This window comes from Notechis scutatus, chromosome 4, assembly GCF_049901735.1.
Source record: "Notechis scutatus isolate UNSWTSFEM ecotype Mainland chromosome 4, rNotScu1.2, whole genome shotgun sequence".
Classification (NCBI taxonomy): domain Eukaryota; kingdom Metazoa; phylum Chordata; class Lepidosauria; order Squamata; family Elapidae; genus Notechis; species Notechis scutatus.
Window position 1 is genome coordinate 71539534 of NC_142012.1, and position 21953 is coordinate 71561486.

The window sequence follows — 21953 nt, forward strand, 5'->3', positions numbered from 1 at the left end:
AAAGGAGTAATTTCCGGCTTCCTAATGGCTTCCCCATTGATATTGCTTATGAAGATGCTGGCAGGAAACGTGGGAAATCGCACTTATGTGACTACAGTTTGCCCCACCCTCATAATTGCAAGCTGGACACAGTCAAAATGTTGGTCACGGAACCATAACCTGAGAACTACGATAAAATAGTATTCTAATTATGTGATGCTTTTGAGAGACGTTAGGAAGGTGGAGCTATATTGTGTCTAAAGACTGTATGTCTTCAGTTTGTTAAGAAAGCTCCTGGGTCAAAAAGTGAAACGGGGTTCTTCTGGCAAACTTGGCGCTCTGTCTATGGTTTGGTTTGTATTTTAAAACAGTATAACAGGTAATCTTTTTGCACAGAATAGCTCTGATGTATATGACAATACAATTTAGCACATGCTTACCAGTAAATAACTGCATCCCTACAATGTTTTCACCCCCTTTTTTTAGGTAACGTAGACACGTTCTAGCATGGATGCTTTTGCTAATCACAGTTGTCACCTCCTTCAGCAGCTCCATAACCAGCGGATACAGGGACTTCTCTGTGATTGTATGTTGGTGGTCAAAGGAGTTTCCTTCAAAGCACATAAAAATGTGTTGGCTGCTTTTAGCCAATATTTTAGGTATGTTAGTACAAACTACTTTAATGAATATTAAGTAAGGCATGGGAGGCAGAAGTGTCATTAAGTTAACGAGTTATATATTTACAATCCTTATAGTCTTCCCCAATAGCCAGGACAGTGCGCAGAAAGTGAAATGAAATAAGGAAAGCATGGTGTAATGTTGCTCCTAAAAACTAACACTACAAGTTAATATGGTACAAAAAATAAATAAAAGTTTTGATTATCTATAAATGGGTTCTTAAAAGATAAAATTATATTGAATAAAAATGCCATGAGCAGTGCATGGTTACCTGGGAAGTTATAGGATTGATAGGCGTCCTCTGCATGAATAGAAATAAGTGATTACCACCAATCGACAGACAGCTCCCAGACTTTTTAACTGTTGAAAGGATTGTGTTGCAGATACAGATAAACCTCCAAGTGGCCTCAAGTGACTCTCAAAGAATGCAAATGATTAGCTCTCTGCAAGGAGTATAAAATCCTTCCACTCCCCACCGTCCAGTCACAGCATGAAGAAGTGAAGAAGTGAGAAGTGAAACATCTTCAAAGAAAAGCAAGAAAGTCCACTTGCCTCTTGAAAAAAGCATGTCTGGGTCTAGTTCTACAAGTTCTCTAAGAGGAAATATATTATTAATTAATGTGTGGTCATATACAAACGCAGAATTAAAATGCAAAATATCAGGCCACAAAGTCCTGTTCACAGGATAAGTTATATTTTTTAATTTATTTTTATTTTAATATTTTTTTTTTTTTTTTTTTAACACCATAAAAAAATTTTTTTTTTTTATTTATTTTTTTTTTTTTTTTTTTTTTTTTTTTTTTTTTGGGGATGATTTTTTTGGGGGAGGATTAAAATTGTTTTTTTTTTTTTTTTTTACGGTTAATATAATAGACTGAAATTGTGTTGTAGGCTGAAATTGCAAATTCTATTATATATGTTTGCTATTTAAAATTGCTGCTTTCAACAGTATTGTGCAATCATTATCTAACCAAATGTTGTAAGCAAGACTTTCAAAATATTGATGAATATGTGCACTTTTATGTTTACTTATTTTTCATATTTTTGAATTGCCAGTCTCCTCAGAAAGGGACTCTGAGCAGTATAGAATAAAATGTTAAAAATATTAAAAAGTATATATAAAAGTTTTAAAAATAGAAAAACATAGTTTAGAAGGAAGGAGGTGATGACTAAATACTATGAAGATGTGTTAAAAGGCAAAGGCAGGTTTTCAGGCACTAACCTGTCGCTGGGCTGCAGCTTCCTCTGGGCTCCCCCTGCAAGGCACCAAAGAGACACGCCTTGGTCCTTTTTAGAAGGCCAGGAGGGTGGGGGCCTGCCTCACTCTTGGGGGAGAATATTCCACAGGGTGGGGAGAAAGGGCAGAGGAGGCGCTCTTCCTGGACTCTGCCAGTTGGAGCTCTTTAATTAACATGGTTTCCAACATACCTTCCCCACCCGACCGTGAGTGGGATGGGCCGATGTAACGGGATGCAATGTAATGTTACAAAGGGGATTTGAGGATAAGCAGATGTGCCCTTTGTTTGTAATTCTGCTTTTCTTTCCTAGGACCCTGTTTCAAAATTCGCCAAGCCAGAAGAACGATGTTTTTCATTTGGACATTAAGAACGTGGGTGGCATAGGCCAGATCTTGGATTATATGTATACTTCACATCTTGACCTCAACCAGGATAATATACAGAACTTGCTGGATATTGCACAGTGCTTGCAGGTGCAGAATATTTTGAATCTGTGCCGCTCCTTTTTAAAAACCTCCCGATCTGTAGAGCAGCCAGCCAGTCTGACTGGCAATGATACATTTTCATTGCGAAATACTTTGGTTGCTGATACCCACTGTGGACACTATGATGTACTCCATGTTTGCTCAACTGCTGCTGCTTGCAAAGCCTTGGATGACCGACAACCTGAGTCACAGCCTTGTGCATCTCACAGCTCCTCAGCTGAGAGAGCCAAACCAAAACAAGACTCTGTGGACCCTGGCAGGGCGGATCTCTCCTTTAAATTACCAAACGGCCATTATAAGCTCCGAAACTTTTATAGGAAACAGACTATTTGTCCCAGCAACCAGGGGTCACTAGAAATGGCCCCAGGTTTTATAATACCTCCAGCGCAAGACACAGCTCAGGGTGCTGCTTTGTGCAACGTCAGCCAATGTCCTTTGGAGTCGTCCGATTGTCCCCCACTGCCACCACCCTTTCTCGCTCACTCCTTCAATGACTTTCCTGTGGATCAAGACACAGAGACCACTTCTGTACAGCCAGCCAAACCGTTGAGGCCTAAGAAAGCCATCCACCTTCAAAAACTGAATTTGCTACGGTCCCAAAAGTCTTCTGAACAGTCTTCTGTACGTGATCCTAAGGGAGCCGTTGCAAAAGGAAATGAATTAGGAAGCCAGAGCAGCACAAAAAGGACGACCACAGTTGAGGTTCCTGAAGGGAAGCATCCCAGCGGGCTAACGAGTTCCGAGTGTGTAGAATTGGAGCCGTCCCGGGAACCTCCTGGGCCAGAGAGCCCGTTAAAGGATCTCCTTCCAGAGAGGCAGTATCCTTGCGCCTTATGTGGAAAGGTTTTTAAACACCCGAGCAACTTGGAGCTCCACATAAGGTCTCATACAGGTACAGTCAGTTAACATGGCAGGCCAGCTATTGAATGACCACATGGAGAACCAGCCAGAATGTAGTCTTAGCATCTGGAAAGGCCTCCGTGGCCCAGAGAGGCTCTGGTGCCGCAATGATCTCGCAAGTCCATCAAGCTATAATCAGATTTCATGACCCTCATCGAATAACCTTCATCCATGTGAATGTGCGTAAACATTCGGGGTTTTTTTCCAGGAAAGGTATGCACATCATTTTTCTGATAAGGGCCAGTCATAACACGTACAAAGCAATTATTGCCTGGTTTCCTTGATAGAACTTTTTGCATGAAAATGTTACTCCACTTTGCCATAGTAGTTGATACATATTTCATGCGCTGCCATTTACAGCCATTTGGAAAGAAAATGGCTTGTAAAAAAGTATATTATTTTTCTCCGTTGCCATTATGATCTTACTGTATCATAGAGATGTTACGGTGCTTATAGAATCTGTTTACTACAGTGACCAGAATTTTATTTGGGACATCCGTCAATAGGCTGCAAATCCCAGCTTTTAATGGGATTTAATTGCTATTCAAAATAGCAATTTTGTATTCACTTATGATCAAGCTGTTAAACTATGTGCGACCTGCTCCTGGGTAAACATCGTAGAGTTAGGTACAATTAAGATAATTTTTCATTAAGTCTTATTAATACAAGATAGTATTAATGTGTCCATTAAGGGAAATTGTGAATAAAAAATATGTTGAATATAAATGCCATCTTGGTTATTTTTATGTTGACTTGAAGGCAACTGTTCACTTTGTCTTTTTATTCAAAGTTAGTTGTCAGAAGTGGAAATATAATTGCTTCTTCTTTTAGGTGAAAAGCCTTTTGAATGTAACATTTGTGGAAAATGTTTCTCACAGGTAGGAATTTTGATATCTTGTATAATATTCTTTTGTATTTAAGTTGACTTTTGTTTATATTCTACCTACTCCCTTTCTATTGATCAGGCAATAGAATGTAAGCAGTATGATTTAATTGTCAACTCGTAAAGCATTCCTATGCCTGTTTTCGAGTTGCCATAAGCAAGGGGGGGTAGGAAACCTCTTTGTTCCTTAGGAGAAGGACCTTGCCTCCATTTGGAAGTGCCTGCCTTGCAAGTAGGGACTTTGTGTTCAGCCCATCTGCTGGTGGGGAGTGTTGTAGTCCAGGTCTGATAAAGGGTTGAATTCTCTGCTTTGTGCCTAAAGAATCCCCCTCCCTGTTTTCAGATATGACAATGGTACATGGGGAGATTGCTCTTACTTTTTGAGTATCATTATTGGCACAAGGAACTACTTGGAAGATCTTCGTTTCCAACTGTAAACTTCTGTAGTTAACATCCTTTTGTTAAAAAACATTTCCTTATCTTTGTAGGCAGGCAATCTTCAGACTCACTTGCGTCGCCATTCTGGTGAAAAACCATTCATTTGTGAAATCTGTGGGAAGAGGTTTGTATGGCTGTGAAATTCATACATATTATATCATGCATTTATATCTATTAGTCATATATGTATATATTACTATTCACCATCCTTCAAGACAACACGTCCCAGAAGATCTGTTGGCTAATATACCTAAATGAAAAGGTTCCGGGTCTCTTAAATTTCTTCCAACTAGATTGACAATGCAAAGTAGGATCCAATGTTTTTATTTTAGAAGGCTTACACATAGTAAGTATCTAGTTATAACAAACTATGGTTTAAAGAAACCAAAAAACAAGGCAAAGGAAGAGGAGAAGTGCCGGCAAATAGTATATTAGAGAACTGGAGATGTGTATCTATGTTGTATCTCATGCTGGGGAAAATCTATTTTGTATCTCATGCTGGCCAGCATGCAAATACTTCCATCCCTGAATGGTGGCTAGTCTGCCTACGTAACTTTTCGTTAGTCATGGGTAGGTGTGTGTCAGCACCAAAGTAAAAGCACAACAGCAAATGAAGTTTGCTGCTCAAAGTGGGAAATGGCAAGGGGAGGCCTGACTTGCAAGTCACCTCTCCCCCTTCAGCTTTTGATATGCTTCTCTCCTAAAATAAGGCTTATCCCGGAGCAAAGCACTTTTGCTTCTAAAGCTGTCTGTTGATTGAAGAGTCATACCTGTTTTGTTGATTTGTTTTTAATCAATTATGAATATAAATTATTTTTCAGTTAGCTTAACTTTCATGCTGAATAGAAAACTAGAGATGTAAATATATATTTGATATAAATGTTGATAAAATGTTTTATTTGGATGTGAAACACATGTCTAAGTTGCTCCAAAAAGGACACTTTTTCAACATAAAGCATTAGGTTGCTTTTTGCTTTTGAGTCATCTTGCTTTTCAAAATGCTTCGTTATAATTTCTTAGTAGCACAGCACACAGGTCTGATTCGTGCATGTAACTCTGCAGCCGGATTCAGAAGAGGGTGGGGTGGCACAGCATGGCAGCCTTCAGTGGCCTTTTTGCGGTTGGAGCTGGTGATGCCTGGGCCAGGCAGACTGTGTCCGGGAGGGATGGGGAGGTGGGCTGCTTCCTCCGGGGGGAGGCTTGCCTGCCAGGAACATGATGCAGTCAAGGCAGGAGAGTACAGAGGGTGCTTAATTGGAACATTCACAGTGGCTTTTACGATGGCATTACAGGTTTGCTGCCTCTGGAGACGTCCAGCGGCACATTATTATTCACTCTGGAGAAAAACCGCATCTGTGTGATATTTGTGGCCGAGGTGAGTCTGGTTAACACTTACCTGTACGAGCAAGACAAGCTGTAATCCCGGCATGTGCCCCTTCCCTTCTAGGCCTTGTTTGGGTGCCGGCACTGTCCGGCTAGGTGGCAGCCAGGTGGCTGTGGCCAGAAAGAGCAGCAGCTCAAGGCCACCAGTTAGGCACAGGTGCACTCTGACTCCTCCCCTTGTAGGTCAGGAGTTAATGGGGGGAGTTTTCATCCTCGCATGCTCAGGTCCTGTCTTTGGCCTTGGCTCTGGTATCTGGGGTAGCACGGGGCACCAATTTTTAAAGGCAGCGTGGCCCTTTTGTAATTTATTTCATTCTGTGTGATCACTCTGATTCAGATTCAGATTCTCTTACATTTAGGATTTAGTAACTTCAGTAATTTAAAGGAACACAAGAAGAACCACGCAGTAGAAAAAGTATTCACATGTGACGAGTGTGGAAAATCATTTAACTTACCACGGAAATTAGTAAAACACAGGATCAGACACACAGGAGAAAAGCCATATAATTGTTCAGTTTGTGGTAAGTCAGCAGGTTTTTTTTTTTTACTGAACTGGTTTGGAAAGTTCCACTAAAAATGTTAACCTTTTCATTGTTCAGTTGTACCATTAGAACACATATGAAAATAATGAAGATTCAGCAGATATCATATTGATCACTCCAACAAATTAATAATGGCAAATTATTTCCCCTCATTATCAAATGAAGAATTAACAGGCAATACATTATAGCCCTAATATAGACTTCAAGAATTATGTGTCCTGTCTCAATTGGAAACCATAGGCATTCAGATTCAATCAAATTACAACATTTCTCTTTTTAAAAAATAGTATTAAGGATTTTAATAATAGTAAAAGTAAAAGCAAAAATAGAAAAACTGAAAGGGAAAGGAAAAGTAGGGAAAAAAGAAAATATCTCCAGAAGTAACATCCTATCTTCTTTTATAAGTACAAGCAAGCTGTGTATTTTTCAACCCTCTTGGATATTCCCTTTCCTGAATCCCTTCTTCCATCTCAACCCTTACCGAGTTGAAGAAGCTTCTTGGATGAAAAGCGAAACGCCTTCAAAGGAAAAACCAGAAAGTCCAGTTGCCTCTTGAAAAAAGCACCTTACCCATCCACAAATCTAAAATTCATTAATGTTTCTGTCTGGTATCAGCAAACAGTCTATAAAGAATTGACAGGACTTGGTGGTAAAAGTATTTCTGGTTTTACCCCGATTCAACAGATCAACTTTATTTTTCTTTCTTTTGCTCTAGTTCTTACCCTGATAAGATGCTTTTGTGGGATTTAATTTCCGCACAAATTTTCTTTCTCCCGTTTCTTTGTGGCTTTCTAGCCCTCTTCTATAAATCCAAATGAGTCATTCTTATTGTCGGGATTTCCAGTTTGTTTTTCACATCTGTCTTATAGCCCACAGTTTTATTTTCCAGTATTTCTGCATATGCTGGAGCTTGTTTTACTTCTTTATTCTGTCAGCCTATAAATTCTTCCAAATTCTTTTCCTTTGCATCTTTCAGTTCTTTAAAATCTGTTAATTAGCACGTTTTCAGTAGCAGATGTTGTTGCTGACATTGTGTCTTCAAGCTTCTTTCCCATTTTTTTCAAAAATCCTTTGAAATGTTTCCAATGTAACACTTTTATCTAGCAGTTTTGCAGGTTTCACTTTGCCCTTGTGTCTTTGTCTCTTAGGTTGGACTAGTGCAGGGGTGGGGAAACTTGGCTCTTTTATCACTTATGGACTTCAACTCCCAGAATTCCTGAGTGAGCCATAAAAGGTTCCCCATCCCTTGGCCTACTGGTTTTTCAGTTGTGGGGGAAATCAATTTTGGACTTGAATGGGACTGTTTAATATACAAATGTATGTCCTACTTTGTCCAACAGCAGCTCCTGCTGGCTCACAGCCTCCACGGTCAGGCAGCCCCTCCTGATCCAAAGCAGTTTTTTAACCTACTCCCAATCTGATCGGCCCATTGGGTTAATAGAGAACAAGTCTGCTTTTGGTGCATAGGTGCACATAACAACAAAACATGTTAATTAAAACCTAGAATTAATTTTAGAATGAAAACACTGATCTTTGCTGAAGGGACAATAAATATCTTATTTTACAGGAAAATGTTTTGCGGGATCTGGAGATTTGCGAAGACATGTCAGAACGCATACTGGGGAAAAGCCGTATCCCTGTGAGACCTGCAATAAATGCTTCAGCCGTTCTGCCATCTTACGTCGACACAAAAAAACCCACTGTAAAGCTATTGTAGATGAGTTTTCTCACACCATGGAAATTCCTGACCTCGAGAAGTCCCAATGTTCAGATTTCTTTACCCAGGAAATCTCGGTCTCCTTCCTGTCGGCATCAGAGAAATGCCCGCCCCACTCGAGGGGGCATTCGCCAATTGAGTTGGGACCCCCTGGAGCACCATTTGTCAGGGCAAGGCCTGCGGTGAGAAAAGACGCTCAGAAATTGAGTTTGGATCCTGCCAAACTGTGTAAATTTCCAGAAGGACTGACTCGGTCTTGTTCTTTTCAAGAAAGTCATCCGCTGCAGTCTGGCACTCCGCCCTCAGTTCCCTCTTCCACAAGTGCCCCTCTGGGCAGGGGCTGGAACGGGGAGCCCCCGAGCAGCCAGGTGGCTCCTGCCGAGCCCTGAAATAATGGGGGGCCCTTCTCCAGCATGACGCTCTGGGGCCTAACCATGAAGACTTTGCAGAATGAGAGTGAGCTGGGCCAGTGAGGCTTGGGCCTCCTGAAGAGCTGTTATGCCTATTTATAAGTAAATAAAACTGTATCAAAGTTGTACTTGACTGAATTGTTGCCTAGAGGCTTGTATTTCTTTTTCAAATTTATTATTCAGCTGAAGGCTGCCTCAGTCGTGTCTGAATTTACCTGCATAACCCCATTTCCATAATGAGTGAGCAAGGATTTAAAAGACAACAATCAGCAAATACTGAAATAATAGGGCTGCTGATATTTTCTGAGGGTTGCTATTAATAGCCAACAATCCTAATGCCTTGACTTATTTAAAAAACATGTGGAAGTTGGGTCCGTTTCCTTCCCTTCGGTTCCTCTGATCCCCAAGAGTGAATATTTCAAGGAAACTTGGGCCCTTTGGGCAGAAGGCCACCCTCGCAGGGAGGGACTGAGGGAATAAGGCCCGTCCCAGTGGGGGGAGGGTCAGGCGAGCCCGATTTCGGATGTGGGCCAGTCGCTCTCAGCCCCTCTGCCCCTAGGATGAGGGGAGGCTGCTGAAGGGGACCGAGAACAGGCCGGGACTGTTGGAAGGACGCGGCTGGGCAGCGCTCGCGGGATGGGGGAGTCGGGCAGCCGGGGCGCCGCGACGGCTATTGCCGGGCGTCTCTCTTCCACAGGGCGGCCGCCCAATGGCCAGGAGCAGCCGGAGAGCCGGGTGGAGGCACCGAGCAGGGACCGGCTGCCGAGCGCCAGCAAGTGCGGCGCCTGAGGCAGGTCAGCGGTTGCCCCACAGGAGCCTCCGGCCGCTCTCCGCCCGCCCCGCGCCATGCCGCAGCCCGGCCGAGGCCGACTGGGCGGGGTAGTCGGCGGCCATGCGCGGCTCTGCGTCACTCCGGGAGCTGCGGAAGGGGAGGCGCCGGGCTGGGAGGCAGAGCGGCGGAGGAGCTCGCGAAGGGCCGGCGCGGCTGCGGCTGCGGCAGCGGAGGACGAAGCGGGGGGCCGAGCAGGTAAGGTCTCCCGCGGGGCGGGGCGGGGCCCGGAGCTGGGGCGGGGCCGAGCCCCGCCTGACCGCGGCCTTTTTGCAGGCTCCTCTTCTTCGCGAGGGAAGGATGGTGAAGCTGGGCGGCGGCCCTTTCGGCGAGAAGCGCGGCAAGCCGGCCCCGGCGGAGGACGGCTTCGACACCATCCCGCTGATTACGCCGCTGGATGTCGGCCAGCTCCAGTTCCCCCCGCCGGACAAGGTACCGAGCGCCAGCGCCGCGAGGAGCGAGCCTCGCCCGGGCTGCCTCGGGACTCCGCTGCAGCCCTCGCGGAGGCGAGGAGGCTCGCTAGCCAGGCGGGAGGCCGGAGCCATCCCAGCCGCGAAGGGCTTCGGCTCGTCTGCCGGCCCCCTCCCGCTTTGCGCCGCTCGAGGCCGGCCGCGGAGCCTTTCCGGACAGGGAACGCCGCCTTCCTTGGAGCGCAGGGTATCCCTGATGGGAGGCGGCGGCGGCGCGCTCCTTCCCGGGGAACCGGAGGGGCGGGGGTGGGTGGGTTCCGTCCGCCCTCGGCCCAGCGCCCTTCGCAGGGAAAGCCGGGCGCGGAACGCCTGGCAAAACCAGACCACCCACCCACCCACCCACCCGCTTCTCTGGAAGAGTTTCCCCTCAGCGACTTTTCTGGGGCGCGTTCAGGGCGCAGCGCGAAGCAGACTCGTGTTTTTTTTTTTTTTAAAAGAACCCGCTCCTTTTTTTCTGAACAGCGTTGAATATTTTTACATTTGTTATTTTCAGTTGCTTTACTGGTCTTTATTCCCGTGCCTATTGTCGAGCGACCGCGTGCAAAGGATCATTTAAGAGCGCTATAGATACATCGATACCGAATCAATACCGAATTCAGAATTGGGCGTTTTAATCAGCTTGCAAAGGGGAAAAAAACCATTTGGGAGCTGAAATGGTGGCCGATACGAGTCGCGGGGAAGGGCGGCTGCTGCTGCTGAGGGAGAAGGCGGCGGCGGCTCTTCTTTGTTCGCGTCTGGCGGAGAGGCTTTTGTCCCTCCCTGGGGTGTGGCCTCCGCCTGTCCCTGGCTAGCATCGGACTCGGAGGATGCTTCTGTCGCGGAAGGGGGCAGGCAAAAGCCCCCTCCGTCCATTCCTTCGTCACGAAATAAACAGCCCGATAGGAGTAATCTGGATATGGCCTCAGATAAGCCTTCATGAGTTTAAATCAGCGCTGTCTTCCCTTTCGGATCAGGAACGACTACAGAACCCAGAGCCCAGCTCTTTCTTAAAAGAGGACGGAGTAAAAAAAAAAAAAGAGAGAGACCTGGACCTGGGGGCTCTTTTCGCTTGGGAAGGTTCTAGTTCTACAGCTGAACTCATGGAGAAGGTTGCCTGCAGATTTGGGGAGCCTCTCGCTTCAAGTCATTCATAAAAATATTGAGGAGCAGGAGGTCCAGGACTGAAACTCCTTCTTCATCTGGTCTGGAAGGCACAACGGATGAGAACTCTGCCAGGCCTGCTGCGAAGGCCACTCTACAGCATTTAGCTGGCTGATCAGAATGTCCTGGAGCACTTTGGCAAATAATCTGCTGAGATTAAGATCTATGATGTGTATTCCTACAATCTACTGGGAAAGCTATTCAAGCAAAATGAGGCATCACGTGCCCATCAAATTTTTGTTGGGTTCTAGCATTGTTTTCAAGTTGCTAAGAGTTTATGATTTGTTTTAAACTCTTCCCGTTAATTATCCAATTCCTTGGAACAAAGGTAGAAGTACAAATTAGACGAAGTCTGGCTCAAAAACAGCAACTGTGGAGGGCTGGATCACTTAAATGTGAGCCAGCAGTGTGCAGCCGCCGCCAAAAAAAGCTAATATAATCCTTGATTGTAAGCAAAGAATCAAAATCACGTGACATATTAGTACCGCTTTATAAAGACTTAGTAAAACCACACCTGGAATACCGCATCCAGTTTTAGTCACCACATTACAAAAAAAGATGTTGAGAATTTGGAAAAAGGCAGAGAAGAGCAACAAGGATGGTTAAAGGATTGCAGACTAAAACCTATGAAGAATGGTTGCAGGAACTGGGGATGGTCAGTCTAGAGAAACGAAGGACTATGGGGGACATGATAGCAGTCTTCCAGTATTTGAGGAGCTGCCACAAAGAAGAAGGGGTAAATTTATTTTCCAAAGCATCAGAAGGCAAGGCAAGATGGAAACCTATCAAGGAGAGAAGCAACCTGGAATTCAGGAGAAACTTCCTAATAGGAGGGACAATTAGTAAGCGGAACAACTTGCCTCCAGAAGTTGAGGGTGCTCCATCATTGAAAGCTTTTAAGAAGAGACCGGACAGCCACTGGTCTGGAATGGTATCACGTCTCCTGCTTGAGCAGGGAGGGCTGAACTAGAAGACCTCCAAGGTCCCTTTGAGCTCTATTAAGATTGAAGACTGCAACTTGTCACTAAGAGGCTAAGTATGACCGCTGGTTGAAGAAGCTTGCACACTCCTGGTTTAACCTGGTCATAGCTAGAGTCATTTCTTCAGTTAAAGCTGCTGTTAATCTCATCTGAGGGCCCTGGGTCAGGATCAGCCAAGGACCAGTTTATGTGGTGCCAGTTTGCCCAGTGAGATACAGGAAATTGCTACCTCCTTTTTAATTAGGAAGACCTCACTTTACAAGCATTTGTTTCAAGACCACATATTAATTTATAAAGTAATTATAAATCCAAAGGTGATTAGAATATAAGGTGGTTGAACCCAATGTCCTTAAAATGCCCTTTCTAGTCGTCTTTCAGCAAACCCCATGGAAAAGCATTTCCTGGCAGACTCTGCACCTTGCATCCCCAGGGAGAAAATCACAGGGAATTATTTAAATCAGCTGTGTCCGTTTTGTATGATTGAAAGGACAAAATAAATTAAAGGGGGGAGGGGGGAATCCTTTGTGTGTGGTCTGGAGACACACCTGTTTTCTTGGCCACGGCATAGAAGACGACGGTCACTTCGAACTTCTTTATCCTGTGGTTCATGACCACAAGCCAAAGAACAGGTGGATGCGGGCATGGCAGTCGTGGTGGGGTGACTGTGCTACTAATGGCTCCTTTGTTGGTGTTCTTTGAAAAGGTGGTGGTGAAGACGAAGACGGAATATGAACCTGATCGGAAGAAAGGGAAATTTCGTTCTCCCAGAATTGCAGAATTCACAGTCAGTATCACTCAAGGCATCTCAGAACGTTTTAAGGTAAGCCATATCAGCTCATTTTCAAGGATGAAAAAATGAATGTTACATTTATCTCACTTCAAAATGCTAGCAGATATTAAACAATTGCCACAAACTGAAAACTGAAGAATCAAGGTAAAAGTATGCAGTACTTCCTTGCATGCAGTATGTATGCAGTACTTCAGCCTTAAGGGGCTGAAGTTTAATGTACTACCCCCGCCCCCCTTAAACTCAGTGAAAGTGCTAGGAACTGCTAGAACTGTATTTGTATGGAAACAGTTTCACCTGTACTAAGGTGAACTTACCAAATCTCTGATCCATAGTTTCCATAGTAACTAATTTATTTACTTTCTTTCCTTCCTTCATCTACTCTTTTCCAGTGATGACTAAACTGTCCTAGAAGTTTAGGGTTGAGCATCATGAATTTAAGATGACTTTATATCAGTGATTTAACTTGAAAAGAGAGGGAGAGAGAGAGAGAGAGACAGGCAGACATGGGGCAAGACCAGCCTTGGGTTTCACTTGAGATCAAAACTGACCAATGCAAGGAATGCTGTATGTGGCCCTGTGCGACAGAGACGGAGGATGACCATCGCGTATGGTATGGAAAGTTGTGACATGGGACTGAGACATGTTAAAATACAGGTGTGGTTTATTTATCTAATGGCATATGAGAAAGACCTTGAGGGAAGAAATATTGCCTAGGGAACGGTCAGAAAAGAGGAACTAGTTTGCAGCTGCCTCATGGGTGGAGAAAGAGACTCAGAAGGACCCCCTCTTTCCCTAGTTTCTCCAGCTGTAAAGAAAAAACAGGAGATTTGTACTTTCAGATTTGCAAGATTCTGTTAAGGTAGCCTTACAATAGAGTAGAATGAGCTCACCTGATGGGTTGTGTTTCCTGCCTGGTCTACTTGGAAAGGCTGATAGCTTATAGAATAGCTGTGCCAAGAGGAGACTATTTGTAGCTCAGGGTTGAATTGGGGGATCCTTGATGCTCTCTCTCTGAGCCTGGTTGTTCTCTTGCAGATGTTTCGTGACCCAGAAATTGCTAGAAATTAGTGGATTTGGCTCTGAGAACGTTCCCTAGTTGGGTCATGAAACATCTGCAAGAGAACCACCTAGCTCAGAAGGAGCACCAAGGAGCCTGGAGCTATGCCACTTGTTTTAACCCATAGGGAGACTGCACCTGTGCCTGACCATTGGAAGAAGGCCACTCTTCTGCTATAAAAGGGGGAAGGTGGCAAGAGTGAATGTAAAGGCTGCAGAGAAAATCTGCCTATAAACCGACTGGCTGAATTCTAACCGAAAGAGACAGAGGGAGGGGTGCCCTGCGGCGGCTTTATTATCAGGGAAGAGGATTTGTCTGCTTAGCAACTCACTGAGAAATATAGGATTTTAAGAAAAAAACTTTGTTATGTTTGTTAGTTTAGAGAACATGCAAAGTATATAAACTTGGAATTAAAGTTTGGTTCCTTAATCCCATAAAAGTTTTATATGGTAGAAGTAAAGTATTACTTGAGGAAGACCATAGGGAACAAGAATGTTTGATTTTTCTTGGTGGCGTAAGCTGTTATTTGGATAAATATGCAAGGAACAATACAGGTGAAACTCGAAAAATTAGAATATTGTGCAAAAGTTCATTTATTTCAGTAATGCAACTTAAAAGGTGAAACCAATATATGAGATAGACTCATTACATGCAAAGCAAGATAGTTCAAGCCGTGATTTGTCATAATTGGGATGATTGTGGCTTACAGGTCATGAAAACCCCAAATCCACAATCCCAGAAAATTAGAATATTACATGCAATCAATAAAACAAGGATTGTACATAGAACATTATCAGACCTCTGAAAAGTATAAGCATGCATATGTACACAGTACTTGGTTTGCGCCCCTTTTGCAGCAATTGCTGCCTCAATGCGGCATGGCATGGAAGCTATCACCCTGTGGCACTGCTGAGGTGTTATGGAAGACCAGGATGCTTCAATAGCGGCCTTCAGCTCTTCTGCATTGTTCGGTCTCATGTCTCTCATCTTTCTCTTGGCAATGCCCCATAGATTCTCTATGGGGTTCAGGTCAGGCGAGTTTGCTGGCCAATCAAGCACAGTAATCCCATGGTCATTGAACCAGGTTTTGGTGCTTTTGGCAGTGTGGGCAGGTGCCAAGTCCTGCTGGAAAATGAAGTCAGCATCCCCATAAAGCTCGTCTGCGGAAGGAAGCATGAAGTGCTCCAAAATCTCCTGGTAGACAGCTGCATTGACCCTGGACTTAATGAAGCACAGTGGACCAACACCAGCAGATGACATGGCTCCCCAAATCAACACAAGACTGTGGAAACTTCACACTGGACTTCAAGCATCTTGCAATGTGTGCCTCTCCATTCTTCCTCCAGACTCTGGGTCCTTGGTTTCCAAATGAGATGCAAAAGTTGCTCTCATTAGAAAAGAGGACTTTGGACCACTGAGCAACAGACCAGTTCTGTTTTTCTTTAACCCAGGTAAGACGCTTCTGACATTTGTTGTTCAGGAGCGGCTTGACAAGAGGAATACGACATTTGAAGCCCATGTCCAGGATCCGTCTGTGTGTGGTGGCTCTTGATGCACTGACTCCAGCCTCAGTCCATTCCTTGTGAAAGTCCCCAACACTTTTGAATGGCCTTTTCCTGACAATCCTCTCCAGGCTGCGGTCATCCCTGCTGCTTGTGCACCTTTTTCTTCCACACTTTTCCCTTCCACATAACTTTCTATTAATGTGCTTTGATACAGCACTTTGGGAACATCCAACTTCTTTTGCAATTACCTTTTGAGGCTTTCCCTCCTTATGGAGGGTGTCAGTGATGGTTTTCTGCACAACTGTCAGGTCAGCAGTCTTTCCCATGATTGTGATTCCTACTGAACCAGACTGAGACCATTTAAAGGCTCAGGAACCCTTTGCAGGTGTTATGGCTTCATTAGCTGATTAGAGTGGGACATTCTGAGCCTAGAATATTGAACCTTTTCACAATATTCTAATTTTCTGAGATTGTGGATTTGGGGTTTTCATGAGCTGTAAGCCATAATCATCTCAATTATGACACATCACGGAACTATCTTGAACTATCTTGCTTTGCATGTAATGAGCCTATCTCATATATTAGGTTCACCTTTTAAGTTGCATTACTGAAATAAATGAACTTTTTGCATGATATTCTAATTTTTTGAGTTTCACCTGTAGACCTTGATGATGTTGCCATTGCACGTAATTGACTGAGAATCTGAATGGTTTTCAGGGACTAGGAATGTAGCACGCTGTCTGGATCGGAGAATTCATCCAGGGAGATCCTGTGTTTAGCAGGGAATTACACATCAAGTGATGAAGAATTAGAGCAACTACTGTGGGCAAATGCATCTCCCGGATAGGAAAAGGAAAAGGCAAATCCACAGAAGTACCCCAGGACAGGTCCTGAGGGAAGAGTCACCCAGCACAGGGGCAAAAGTTGGCTTTTTAAAAGTTTGGAAATTCAAAATGCGGTTTAGCCAAATGACCGAATGAAGATATGAACAAGCAAACAAATGTGGGTCTAGTTATGAACTTCATTTTGTTGGTTTCTGCCTCTTACTGGCATTAGAGTGAGCTGTATAAATGCGGAGATGTCGAATACTTTTTGTATGCAAAATAGACCATTATTTATAGATCAAGATTTCTCAGTTCTCCTGTGAAAAACAGGAAACCTCATTGCATATTTCCACTTAACATGCAATGCATAACTGAGAGACCAATCAGGTCTTAGCCTGTGTAGACTAGAAGCCAGGAGACAAACAAATTTCCATCCTCTTTCCTTGAATCGCTGGGGAATTATTTTCAGGCCCAGGTTGTTGCGCTCTGCCGCTACGCAACGGGGCCCTGGAGAGGGCTTGAGAGGCAGCTGGGCCCTCTGGGTGGTGTCAGTTCACAGTGTTAAAGGGGAAGAGGGAAAAGGATGGGCCCTTCAGCAAAGGGAAGGCTTTTGCCGTGGAACTCCCGCAAGCCCTCCTGGTTAAACCCAGAGACACCGGTCAACGTGTGGGTAGCCTTTTAGGGAAGTCTTCCAATATCTGCCAGTCAACCGTGCGTAAGGGGAACAAATTAAACTGCCATGTCCCAAGAGCTGTTGATGGCCAAGGCCAACAGGGAAGGCCAACAAAGGCATGGGGCCTTCCAGCTAAGTGGGCCGGGTGCTCTCAGTGCTTCAATCTTTCCCAGCAGGAGAGCCACCTTCTCCACAGAGCTGGGTCTTCCCAGAAATAGGATAATTTGAGCCTAGAGAGAGGATTCTGGGTCCATTTGTTTGATGATCCATCGGTTGGTTTTCATGGCTGTCCATGTTCTTCTTGGGAGTTTTCTCCAACAAGATAGATAGGCCAACTTCTTACAGTTGGTTCACTACTGTGTTATGTTCCAGATTTATGGCATCGTTTGGATAGAACGTTTACCAGTGCTTTTTTATTGATTGGCTTATTCTGGTTTGTATTTTAAATTTTATGTTGCTTGCCATATTCCCATAGCTATTTCAGTGATTTTTCCAGCCTTCTTGATAATGAGGACGTAAATCTACCTTCATGTTCTAGTGCCAGGGGTTTTTATAATTACTAAATATTTTTTAAGATACCTTGGAAGCAGACATCTTTACATAGGCGTTTTCAGCTTACTCCTATCTCTGATCTTGAAATTAGTTCCGTCCATCTCTTCATCACACCAAATTGAAATTAGAACCTTCTGAGTGGAAAACTTCTGGAAGACTTCCCTTGCTTTTTTTGTTTGTTCTCAAGGTTGGTGTCTTTATAGCTGTTGCTATAATTCTCCACTTAACCCTTCACTGCAACTCATAGGTGCTTTGGAAGATCATCAGGAACATCTTGAGTACGATCCAATCCAATCATTATGTTGCATTATATTGTCAGTCACTTTATATTGTCCAGCCAAGGGACTTTCTTGATCAACAACAAACTGCTCTGCTGAGCCATCACTTAGGAGTAAACTTTCTTATTTATTAAATTTATATGTTGCCCATCTCAGTATCCAGAGCGAGTTTGGGCAGCTTACAGCAAGTGGATTTAACACTGAGATGATTGTTTAGATAGCTAATCAGGCAGGTAGAATGGCCAGCTGAGCAAGGGGTCCATTGTAAGGGGCAATGCAGGACCAGCAGCCAGAGAGAGACCCAGGTCGTTCTAGAGCTGGGCAGGTGGGCAAGGGGTTCTGGGGGAACGGGCTGGTGGTGAAACTGCACTCTCTCTTCTTCTCCCCAATAGAAACTGCCAGCTCAGGTAGGGAAGCTCCCCGCGAGATGTCGAGAACAATCCTTCGCTCTGCTTGGAAGCCTTTCGCAGCAACGTGTTACTTAAAAGAAATGGTCAATCTGTTTGCAGGTGACGGCCCTGATCCTGTTTGCCCTCGTGTTCCTTACCTGCGTTGGGTTTCTGGTGGTCTACAAGGCCTATAAGTACGACCAAGCTTGCCCAGAAGGTTTCATCTTCAAGGTAAGGAAGGTGGCTGAAAGCCACAGGGGTGCTTAGTCGGCGGGGTCAATCGTGCAAGAAGGGCAAAGATGTTAGAGTGCAGGTGGGAGCCTTGGATGTGTGTGGAGGCAGAGAGATGGGGGAGAAAGAGCCAAGCATGAATACTCCTTCCTGGGATCAATATTTTCTGTGCTGTAACAACTCATTTGGGCCCTTGGCAATCCTCCCTTCTGTTGGAACCCTTGATCAGGGCAGTCTGGAAAAACGTGGCTCCTTGGGGAACAGCCACTTTGGGCCGGCCCTTCAGGCCAATAGCCTTTGATTCTCAGCCTCTGGGTCCACGTCCAGCTTAGATCCCACGGATGGAGGCACTTCCCAGGCGAAGCTGGGCCAGACCTGCCAGGCGCTTCCTCAGAGCAGAGAAGCAGGCTCTCTTCTATCCCTCAGAGGAACAGAAAGGCGGTCGGGGGGAGGGAGATCAAAGGCCCCGCAAATGGCAGTCCCTAGAAACAAGGGCCACAGGACAAGAAAAGGCTCCTTTGGGCAAGGGCGCTCTGTGAATCTTGGAAGCAGGAGAATCGAGAGAGAGAGAGAGAAACCACTGAGGTGCCCTGGAGGAAGGAAGGTTAAAGGCTGGGGAGCAGACACCAATGCAAAGGGGGACACAGCTGCTGGGCCCGAGAAGCTGCCCAGGCCTTGTCTTTCTCAGCTACTTTGGGAGACACACACACACACACATACACAGAGTGCCACCTTGCTTTCTCTCTGGTTTTCAGGGGTGTGTGTGTGATCTGTGTCTTTCAGAACAATCAATGCATTCCGGCTGGATTAGAGAGCTACTATTCTGAACAAGACTCTAGCGCTCGAGGAAAGTTCTACACGGTGATCAACCACTACAACCTGGCCAAGCAGACCATCACTCGGTCAGTTTCTCCATGGATGACGGTGCTTTCGGAAGAGAAACTTTCTGAGCAGGAGACTGAGGCAGCTGAGAAACCTGTTTAGGAGGATGAGTCTGATGAAGAAGGGCCCAAAGGCGGTTTTCATGGTTTTCATTGTTAGGTTCACTTAGAGATTGCTCATAATTTATGGTGTAATTGCTTTGGTTGCTGACAACTGCTTTGCAAAACGGAGCAACGAAAAAGAACGTGGGCCATGAATGGCCCGGGGCACATTGGCATTGCTTTAGAGCTCTAACACCAATTTCTCTTTCAGTGGCATTGAACTTAGGCACATTCTTGTAATTTAGACATCTGACAGAGACATTCAGGCAGGGCTTGTTGGTGTGGGATAACGTGCTTCTTACTGTGTGTCCTCGTGTTTTGTTTCCCTTTAAATCAGCTGTGAAATCTTTCATGGGGGATGGCTTGCAGTTCCAAAATGAAGACCAAGAAATAAAAGCGGCCTGAGTTTGCTCACTACATCCATTACCTTTAGGCTTAATTGCTTCTGTTATAGCATGAACTTCACTGTTTTCACTACATGAAAGAATCTTGTGCAAACAAAATAGAAATTAGACATTGAAGAGCTATACAGCTTTAATGACAGATTAGGAGTTTTAAATAAAGGGCAGGAATATAAAGGAGAAAATATTCTGAGGGGTAGTGGTGACTTAAGGAGATTAAACAAGACGGAAACTCTTTAAATGACACAATACAATCTCTGTCACTAGAAAGGACATATTTTACTAGAATGGCCTCTTTTGGAAACCTTAACATTGTAAAATTCCCTTTGTTGGCAGCGTTCTTTGACCTTCCCTATTCCTTCCCTGTCAGGCTGAGGTGAAGAGACATCGGTTCCCTTATGTTCAGTGGGATATTGATGTCAAGTCAGCTAAGGAATAAAATGCCAGCCAGACGATTCTGAGGTTGAAAAGGCACATGGATGGATGGATGGACGGACGGGGAGGGAGGGAGGACAAGGCTGCTTTCTGGACATAAACTAAGCACTCACAAGGCCAGGTACGCACTTATTATGTTTGACAGACTCCTAAATTAAGAACATTGCAATGTTCAAATGCTCTTCCACAGTCACCATCAATACCTTTCCAGAGAGTTTGGGAAGGCCGCTTGAGCCCCTGCAGCATAAGTGGCAGCCCAAATCTAACCTTCTCCACCGCTAAGCTCTGTGGGGATAGGACAGTGGCACATTTTAATCTCAATCTTTCCTAGGATGGGGGATGGTTGGAAAAACACCGCCCTGCACTAGGAAGACTCTCTGCCCTCTGCTGTTGGCTTGTCTGCTGTTCTGAATTACATGTTGTAGCTCACAACTCTTGTCATTTTTGTTCTTCTGAATGTGTTCTTTCCCAGTGGAATGTCAAAAGTTTCATTCATTTTACCGAAACATACTTTTAAATCATCAACATGTCTTTCTCTCCCCCTTTATAAGACAAACATGGTTCTAGGTTATATTTCCTTCCAGAATTTTTTTTGCATCAATATACTTGGAAAATGTCGTTTACAGTTTTGTTGGAAATTTTAATATTAAATATACTTACATATTGTACAATTTTTGTATGTAATTGCTGCTGCTTGGAATACATAAAAAGCAATAACTTATGTGCCAAAACTTTCGTTTGCATCAAGGAGTTCTCTCTTGTACACACAACACCATGTTTGTATTCCCTAGTAGTAACTTTTGACATTTTCACTCTATGTAAAATAAAATCGTATGCTCGAGTCTCAAACTCCATATGTTTAAATAGATGTTTGCAGCAGTAGAGAGGAAAAGAAATTCTGGTCACCCTGCTTGCAACAGAAACTGCTTCTATAACCTTTCTAAAAACGATTATTTGCATGACTAAGTCTGAGCAATCACCATTTGCTGTAAACTGAAATGGATCATTCAAGAAGACCTCCTTCCTCTCTTTTTTTTGGGGTAGGGGGGGGCTTCCACAGACCCATGTCTCAGAGCTGGAAAGGCCAATTGGGGCTTTGAAAGGGAAGACAAAATGAGGGAAGGGAGTTGGGACACAAGAGTTTCTGGCAAGAGCCAAGCAGCAGTCCGTGTTCTGAGCTGAAGCTCCTCTCCATAAAGGGGACTTTTTCGGGCAGGGGGTGGGGGGGCTCCCCCGACTTCAGCCAGCAGGGAAGGCCAATGGCATGCTGGAAAACACGGCCTCAGCCCTGAAGGGGAAGCGGCTGCTCGGCATTTCATCCCATATAAATGTTTGGCAACTCCCTGCTGTAACCATGTACCTGTCAACACTTTTACTGAGCATTTCCTGGCAGCCGTCTGCTGCCTAAAGCTCCCCATGAGTTCTGAGACACCCACATTTCTACAGCCATGATGCATGAAATGCAGTGTCACCTGGCGAGGTGGTTCCGCAGGGGTTTATTGGCCAGGATCAGCTTCCGTACCAGTCCAGAAACAACAGAGAGAAGGAGCACATGACCAGGAAGAAAAGGATCCACACTCGAAATCCAGCATTATTCTTGATCGCCTATGGAGAACAAAGACATCCTTTTAAAAGACATACGTTGCAGTGGGCAATTCAGGAATGGTGCAAAAATGTTTTTTTAAGCTTATGCCTCGAACAAAGTTTTTGTCTTCAGATCTTTTGTTCCACATGGCAGCCTCTTAAGAGCAGAATACAGAGAA

The 21953-nt window shown here is 44.6% G+C and overlaps 3 protein-coding genes across 7 annotated transcripts in view; 2 read left to right on the top strand and 1 right to left on the bottom strand.

Annotated features, from left to right (window-relative positions):
• The window catches only part of ZBTB49 (zinc finger and BTB domain containing 49), an 11003-nt gene extending 2217 nt beyond the window's left edge, over positions 1–8786 (top strand). For 2 of the 3 annotated variants that reach the window (XM_087963719.1, XM_026688526.2), the window contains exons 2-8: positions 466–638; positions 2206–3272; positions 4112–4158; positions 4652–4725; positions 5894–5976; positions 6344–6505; positions 8094–8786. In XM_087963719.1, the coding sequence (XP_087819845.1) occupies positions 487–638; positions 2206–3272; positions 4112–4158; positions 4652–4725; positions 5894–5976; positions 6344–6505; positions 8094–8632 (2124 nt within the window). In that variant the 5' untranslated portion in view covers positions 466–486 and the 3' untranslated portion in view covers positions 8633–8786. The remainder of the gene's footprint in view (positions 1–465; positions 639–2205; positions 3273–4111; positions 4159–4651; positions 4726–5893; positions 5977–6343; positions 6506–8093) is intronic. The other variant, XM_026688527.2, reaches the window with a different exon arrangement.
• The window catches only part of STX18 (syntaxin 18), a 58535-nt gene continuing 39266 nt past the window's right edge, over positions 2685–21953 (bottom strand). The window contains exons 11-12 of one of the 3 annotated variants that reach the window (XM_087963721.1): positions 21663–21795; positions 2685–4713 (exon numbers count right to left, since the gene is read on the bottom strand). In XM_087963721.1, the coding sequence (XP_087819847.1) occupies positions 21700–21795 (96 nt within the window). In that variant the 3' untranslated portion in view covers positions 2685–4713; positions 21663–21699. Of the gene's footprint in view, positions 4714–13505; positions 13668–19863; positions 21796–21953 lie in introns of those variants that run through there. The other 2 variants (XM_087963720.1, XM_026688528.2) reach the window with 2 other exon arrangements.
• On the top strand, positions 9575–21039 carry NSG1 (neuronal vesicle trafficking associated 1). The gene is made up of 5 exons (XM_026688529.2): positions 9575–9680; positions 9759–9914; positions 12776–12892; positions 18261–18371; positions 19155–21039. The coding sequence occupies exons 2-5, from the start codon at positions 9783–9785 to the stop codon at positions 19353–19355; spliced, it is 561 nt and encodes a 186-aa protein (XP_026544314.2). The 5' UTR covers positions 9575–9680; positions 9759–9782; the 3' UTR covers positions 19356–21039.

Excerpts from the sequence above, each read along its gene's own strand:
- NSG1 (XM_026688529.2), top strand. The coding sequence starts at position 9,783 with ATGGTGAAGCTGGGCGGCGGCCCTTTCGGCGAGAAGCGCGGCAAGCCG. Across the intron at positions 12,893-18,260 it reads GCATCTCAGAACGTTTTAAG|GTGACGGCCCTGATCCTGTT; the intron begins GTAAGCCATATC and ends ATCTGTTTGCAG. Across the intron at positions 18,372-19,154 it reads CAGAAGGTTTCATCTTCAAG|AACAATCAATGCATTCCGGC; the intron begins GTAAGGAAGGTG and ends TGTGTCTTTCAG.